Source organism: Pteropus vampyrus, unplaced genomic scaffold (assembly GCF_000151845.1).
Source record: "Pteropus vampyrus isolate Shadow unplaced genomic scaffold, Pvam_2.0 Scaffold16, whole genome shotgun sequence".
Taxonomy (NCBI): domain Eukaryota; kingdom Metazoa; phylum Chordata; class Mammalia; order Chiroptera; family Pteropodidae; genus Pteropus; species Pteropus vampyrus.
The window spans coordinates 9,178,402-9,185,719 of NW_011888797.1; the positions used below are offsets into that span (position 1 = coordinate 9,178,402).

The following is a 7,318-nucleotide window of genomic DNA, read 5'->3' on the forward strand; positions in this document are numbered from 1 at the left end:
ATCACTGCACATGACAGGGGTCTGTCGACCGGCCCATTTCCCCCGCAGGACGAGGCGCTCCCCTCCATTCTCTGGGCCCAGCATTGTCCCTGCCACTGAGTAGTGGCCTAAGGAAGGTGGCTCCCCATCGAGGCTCCCTCCAACCCTCTCCATCCCCTCCTCCTCCGGACGAGCCGCTTTACTCCCTCAGTTCTGTTGTCCACTTGTGCCTTCACTTGCTCCAGGGGACGAAAAACGCCAGGCAGAGACCATGATGTTGCAGATGTTTTATTAGAGCCAGGAGAGTCGCTCCCTCAGCGGAGAGAGCACACTCCTGTTCCCAACTCCCTACGCCTCCCTTGGGCTGGGTGTGGCTGTCCCGCCCTTCCCGGACCTCCTCCCCATTGCAAAGGGACATTCTGCTGTCTTCAAGGAGCGAGTGATGGATGAATCAGAGAATTACTGTGGCTGGGGCTGAGTTTGCAGCCTGGATGGGGGTTAAAGGTGAGGGTGCAGGTGTGGGTCAGTTCGGGGGTGGGAAGGAATTGGGTTGGGATTCAGACGAGAGGAGGATTCAGTGTGACTCAAACGCTACAGGCCACAGCGACCTAAACGCCATCATGCTTCTCTCTGTTCCCAAGCTGATGCCTCTCCATAGGGAGCGAAGCCACCTTGAACACCCCACTCCGAAGACCCTCCGCCTCTCCCAGCCACCTCTCAGAAACGAAGCAGACACTCAGAAGCAAACTCTACATAGGCGGCTACGTGAGATTCGGTGCCCACGCCCCCCTGCAGCCCGGGGCCCAGGAGGATGGGCGCGGGGCGTCGGGGGCCTAGCCCTGGAACCCCAGCTCCTTATACTTGGCAGCGATGTCGTTCCGGAACAGCTCCAGGGCCTTCTTCATGGCTCCCTGGGCATCGGCACCAAAGTCCCCGGGGTGCTTGCTCTGCAGGACCTGGATGATGACTTCCGAGATGAACTGCGGGAGAAGAGGAGAGGGGAGGAGGTCACCGGGCCAGGACCCGCCAGGAGCCAGGTGGGAATGAGAGCGAGTCCCGTCTCCTTTTGCTCCCGGGGCCATTTATGGAGAGCTGACTACTTTCTAGGTGCTTCTGAGTGGTCTCTGTAGAGCAGCCTCTGTAATCCCCACGACCCACGAGACAGACAGATGGGAAGCCTGAGACCCATCTCGGTACAGGTGAGGAAAAGTTAAGCCACGGGCCCAGGATCCCATGGCCGGGTGGACCAGCCACCCACTCCCCTCCTCAGCTCATTCTAGGAGGAGGGCCCAGCCACAGCCGGGCAGGAGCTGCGGGCACAGCCACCATGGGGGTGGTGGAAGGAAAGGAAATGCTCACATTCCATGATTTTACCCAGGATTTGGCGGTCAGGAAATCTAGAAAGAAATGATTTCCATTTGCATGTATTTAATGTTTGCATTTAATGGCCTAGGATGGTTATTGTTTTAAACAGCCTATCGCGGGCAGTGGGGGGAGGAGGGCAAGGTGCAGAGCGTCATAGTTTCTGTGCCAGGTACGGCGCTGGTACTCAGAAACATTGGCGGGAGGGAGGGAGAGAGGGAGAGGCGAGGAGCCAGGCCTGCGGCCCGCCCCCAGGACAGTCCCGTCTCCCGCCGGCCTCACTGCCACCGTCACCTTTGCGCCCACAATGTCATTACCAGGAAGATGGCACGGGGCAGCTTCAGGGCTGGAAGCTCTCGTGCATGGAAGATGCTGCTGCTCTTTCTCCGCGGTTAATCAAGATTTGACGCCAGCCGCAACGCTGGTCGGTGGGGTGCTGTTTACAGTGCCCCAGACGAAGAGGTGGCCAGACAGAGTTCACGTAGCAAGTGGCCAGCGGAGCCGGAGCTTCGCACCCAGGGGATTACAAACCGCTGACCGCCAGAGCCAGGGGCAGAGCCGGCGACTGCACTGCAGTCGGGTTTTCCCATTATCTCAGGGCGCCTGGGGGTGCGGTGACCAAAAGCAGGGGTGGGAAACAATGTGCTGAGGGACACCTCAGAAAGCACGAGCATCCACACCCAGTCAACGCCATTTGGCTCAGAAACTACCAACACCTACCTCTGGGCCTCCACTCGGGGACATATGTGAAGTTCACCTTCAGTGTCATAAATGCAACAAAACAGACTGCGGGAGACAGGTGCTGTGGAGCCAGCCTTGTCCTTGGAGAACTTGGGAGACCCGAGTTCCAGGCCCAGCTCTGCCCTGACCCCCAGGTATGACTTCACCTTTAAAAAGGGGGGGCTTCGATGACCCCACTGGGCCCCTCGACTCAGCCTTTCCTGAGTCCGTGGCAGAGCTACTAATATCTAGAAAATCGTGGGATGGGGCAGCTGGACGAATGAGAAAAGACAGTTGCCCTTCGCGTCCAGCCCCTTTGCAGCCCCTCAGGCCCAGCAGAGCAGGAGCGATGTCTTATGAAGAGCGTGGAAGGAGCTTCCTAGGTGAGGGGACCGGCAGGCATGAGGCTCTGTCTTAATCATTTGCAGTAAATTACACTGGTTTATGCAGACCTGGGCTCTATGCCACTAGCTGGTGCTGTTTTCTTGGCTACATCGTTTTCTCTCTCTCAGCCTCAGTTTCCTCGTCCCTAAAGAGGGGATCGGTCATTCCAGTTGGATCGTGAGCTCACCGCATGCCACTGGGCTTCGGCAATGGGAGAGAGCCAGGCTCTGCCCTTGAGGAGCACAGGTCCCATCAGTAGACAGCTGAGTAAAGAGATAAATTATAACACAGCCGGGCGGGTGCCATGACAGGACGAGGGTCAAGTGCCTTTGCTGGGGGGAGGGCGGGCGATGGAGCAGCTGACTGCCTTGTGCAGAGGAGGTGGCTTTTGAGTGAGGGTGATGACCAGGGATTTGCCAAGAGCAATGGGGAGGGCGGGGACCGCTGCAGGCACGGAATCTCCAAGGCAGGACCCGCTCCTCCCGGCTGTGGTGTTGGGTGGCCTGGGCAAGCAGGACTGTTTGCATGTGACTGAAGTGCTGGGGGGCAGGGAGGTAGGGGGCAGGGAGGCGAGGCTGAAGAGGGTGGTGGTGGTGGTGGCTAATGGGAGATATCGTGTCACAAGAGATGAAGAGTTTGGGTTCCAGAATACCACAGATGGAGCTGTACTTCCTGGCTTATCAGCTGTGCGACCTGGGGCAAGCTGCGTAACCTCTCTGAGCCCTCCGTTTCCAAATCTATAAAATGGAAATTTTTTTCAAAGTACCTGTCTGGGGCAGAGACTGCTCACTGCCTGCCCCAGTGTCCATGTTCTCCATCTTCCCTGGTAGCAGAACACTAATGGCATCTGGAATAGCAACAGACTACACTTCCCAGCTTCCCGTGCATGTAGGTGTGGTCTGGTCACTAACTTCTAGCCAATGAAGTGTAAACAAAATTGTCAAATAAGATTTCTGGGACTCCTGAAACAAGAGACTTTCTGTCTTTTCCCCTGTCTCCTGTTTGGGATATGGACCAGATGGCTGGACCTCTAGCAGCCATTTTAGACCACGAGTCAACTTTGAGAAGGACGCCCCATGCCGAGGATGGCAGTACAGAAAGAACCTGCATCCCCGGTGACGACGGGGCTCTCACTCCAGCTCTGAACTGACTCCCTGAACTTCTTTCATGTGAGAGGAAGACACCGAATGCGATTTCTAGCCTCGCGGAGTAATTCCGAGAACTCCATGTGGTGACCCAGGCAAATGCATACCATGAACCATCCTAACGGGTAGCTATCACCATCACCCTAATCCTCATTTCTGCACCAGCCTACCTGCTGCTCCCATCCCCAGGGGATGCACCTATCCATACAGCCCTTTGTACCCCAGATCCCTAGCGCTCCTCCTCCCACTGGTTATAGGGATGGGACCTGAAGTTCAGGCTCCCCGCAGCCCACACAATTTCTCAGCCCATCAGAATATGTTCAAGCCAGTTCCTTATGCCTAGGACACCTAAGGCTCTGCTTCTTCATCTGTAAAGATGCCGGAACCAGTAGAGCCAGCCTGCTAGTCACCCCCACCCCAGGACTGAGCTTCAGCTGCCGAGCTCCTGCCACGTGAGTCCTGCATGGCACAGGGCTTAGGAGCTGGGGTTCTGCAGGAAAACAGACCTCCTTTGAATCCTGGCTCTGCCTTTTGCTACTTCTATGATCATGGATGAGCTACTTAACCTCTCTGTGCCTCAGTTTCCTCATCTGCTGAGTGGGTAGGACAACAGGACCTACTCATGGAGAGAATGCAGGTTGCGCACCCAGTGTCCACTCTCCCCTTCTTCCTCGGTAACGACACTAATTTGGGGGAGAAATATATTTAATCTCAATGATCCAGGAGGAAGGCAAAGTGGGTAACAGCCCACTTTGCAGATGAGTAGACTGAGGTGCAAAGACCAGTGACATAGGCCACCCAGCAAGTTAGTGGCTGAGCTGAGACTTGAACCCAAATCTCATCCCTTCGAGACCTCTCTTCCCATCCTCCCGTCCTCCCATCTGCCCCTGGCCCTGCCTCCCACCTCCAGGTACTTGACGGGGATCTTGTGCTTGGTGGCGTGTGACTGGGCCAGGGGCTTCAGCTCCGCCTCATGCTGCCCCTTCTTCTTGAGGATGCCCCCCAGGGCGGTGAGCACGGTGGCACCATGCTTCTTCAGGTCCTCGGAAGCCTTCATCTCATCCTCTGACTTCAGGTGCTTGAACTTGTCAAACTTCTCCAAGGTCTCAGGGTGACCCTTAAAGAGCCTGTGGACACAAGGAGGGCTGGAGTCAGATACAGGAACACGGAGGTGGCCGGACTCCAGTGCAAGTCCGGGATGCCCTGCTTCCCAGCTGTGTGACCTTGGGCAATTCACTTCAACCCTCCAGGTCTCAGCCTCCTCATTCAAGGCAGAGAGGTAACTAGTCTCTACCTATAGAAGTGCTTTGGGGATTAAACAGATCATGTATTCTGAGCACCACACAGTAAGTGCTACATAAATGCTGTCATTATTTTTGTCATCTCCCTCCTCTTCATTGGTTCTGTGAGAGGCAGGAAAGAAAGACATCTCTGCATCGCACCCTGGCCTCATTTTCTCTAAGTTGCTTGGAATGTCAATGACAGAGAAGCATCAAGGGTGGAGCAGAGATGGGGGCCCAAGGCCCCTGGATTTGCTGAGCACCTGCCAGGTCCCATCTGGAACCCGTGCCAGGTTCTGTACCTACATTTTCATCAGGGTCATATTCTCCCCCACTTTACAGATGAGGGAACAGCGGCTCAGAGGTGCGGATTCTAGCTCGATATTACAAGGCTGGTGTGCAGAAGAGCCGGAGCCGAAATCGGGTCTGAGCGACTGAAAACATAGCCCATCCCAGGGAACCCTCCCTGCAGCTTTCTGCCTGGGGATCATCCTTGGGCTGCTGGAATACCTCCAGCTACAGGAGGCTCACTACTACCTGTGTGAGCCCTCCCCCTCCAGAACAGCTCTCAGGCTCAGAGAGCTCTCAGTTATGTTGGGCCCAAGCTCTGAGTCCCTGCACCTGCCAGATCCCTCACAGTATGAATTCTGGGCCCCTGGTGGGAGCTACGTGCTAAAGATCAGGTCTCCACTCCTGCCAGGGACCAAGTGAGTTGGCTGCAGGGGACTCTGCCCATAATCCTTAGCAGCCATCTTCAGCCTTGGGCCTTGGTCTCTCCTGCTGTGAAAAGGTGGATGTTGGTTACTGGGAGTCATACCTGATCCCTCGGTGGAAGTGATTTTTCTCCATTTCACTTTTGGGCCAACAGAAGACCACAGCAATAGGCGACTAGCTCTGGGTGACGTGACCGCTCGGTGGCAGAGCCCAGACACAAACCCAGCATTGGACGGTTTCATAGCTAATGCTATCTCCCTAGGGTTGCACCCTGAAATGTTTGCAGGAGTGACCCTGTCTGCCTGGGCTGTCTAATGACTTCAGTACCTTGGAAGGTTCCTGTTTCGTAGCTTTCTGGCTCTGCAACATCCTTAAACTTGACTGCGGACACACTCCAGTTTGCATAAGTGTAGCACACAGCTGTACTCACCTGCACGCACACACAGACACACACACACACACAAGCATGTACCATATAGTATGGACAGAGAAGTCCCTGCCCCGGGAGCTTCCCCAGAACACCCAGGGCTGTCCACAGCCATGCCCAATGTCACCACCTCACTCTGGGGCCCTGGCCAAGCCATGTGTATGACTGACAGCTCATCTCTGGTACTTTTACCTAAGGGTCCCTGAGTTCCTGGCTATTATTATTGGACAACAATGATCCCTTGAACTCTTGCCTGACAGATGCGAGACCAAGCACCCATAGGCGAAGGCCCGAGGTCGGGACATTGGAAAGAGACTATCTGGAGCAGAATGGGGCCCAGGACCTGGGACCCAAGGAAGCCAGGGACCTCAGACACTTTGGGGGTCCCCAGGGTATCTGGGGAAAAAACATGGAACCGAGAATTACAGAAGCTGAATTCTGGCCCTAGGTCTGTCTCCAATGTGCTGTGTGACATTAAAGAGGCCACTCAACCTCTCTGGGCCCAGAGGGTTGGTCTAACTGATTTCTCAGCCTCCAAATTCTAAGGCTTGACTCCCACCTCATCCTTTACTCTAAGCACCGGTCAGCCTCAGAGGGAGCCCAGATTTATTTTAAACGGCGCAGGAAAGTTGGGCTAATTGGTGCCCATCATCACCTCTACACACTGCCACCCTCTCTAGGTCTTAAGTCCTACAGCTGAGAGTCTCCAGGGCAGCCACAGAAGGCCATGCCAGGATTTTCCTGACGGCAGCAACCCCAACAAGAAGCCAACGAAGCCCCTCCCCCTGGGGAAATGGGTGAAGGCATTTTCTCTAGTGTTTCATCTCTAGTTGTCGCCTTGTGTTTTTCATGTCCAATCCTACCATCGACTTGCCTAGTTTATCACAGGTCTGCAAGCAAGCCGGAGAGAAAGAAGGGCATTTCCCAGCTGTCCTGTGAACTGACACCAGTCGGACACCCACACAGAAGACTGGGGATTCTCTCAGACCTGCAAAAATCCTTCTTGGCTCTAGAACCAAAGAACCAGAGCAAGGATAGGAACTTACCACCACTGTGCCAAGATCGTGGGGCAATACGGCATTGTGGCCAGGAGCAGACGCGATGCTGCCTGGATGTGAATTCCAGCTGCGTGACTTTGGGCAAGTTATTTAACCTTCCTGTTAAGCGTGATAATAAATAATATCTACCTCATAAGGTTGTTACGAGGCTTAAATGAGTTAGTGTATGTGAAACACATAACACAGGGCCTGGCAATCAGTGTGTACTGTATAAATATTTGCTGTCTTCCTCTTCCTCATTATCATTTC

The 7,318-nt window shown here is 54.8% G+C and overlaps 1 protein-coding gene across 20 annotated transcripts in view; it reads right to left on the reverse strand.

Annotated features, from left to right (window-relative positions):
• Positions 1 to 251: 251 nt before the first annotated feature.
• Positions 252 to 7,318, reverse strand: part of MB (myoglobin) — a 30,105-nt gene continuing 23,038 nt past the window's right edge. For all 20 annotated transcript variants that reach the window (XM_023527377.1, XM_023527376.1, XM_011387239.2 and 17 more), the window contains 2 exons: positions 4,495 to 4,717; positions 252 to 959 (listed from right to left, as the gene is read on the reverse strand). In XM_023527377.1, coding sequence (XP_023383145.1) covers positions 813 to 959; positions 4,495 to 4,717 — 370 coding nt within the window. In that variant the 3' untranslated portion in view covers positions 252 to 812. The remainder of the gene's footprint in view (positions 960 to 4,494; positions 4,718 to 7,318) is intronic.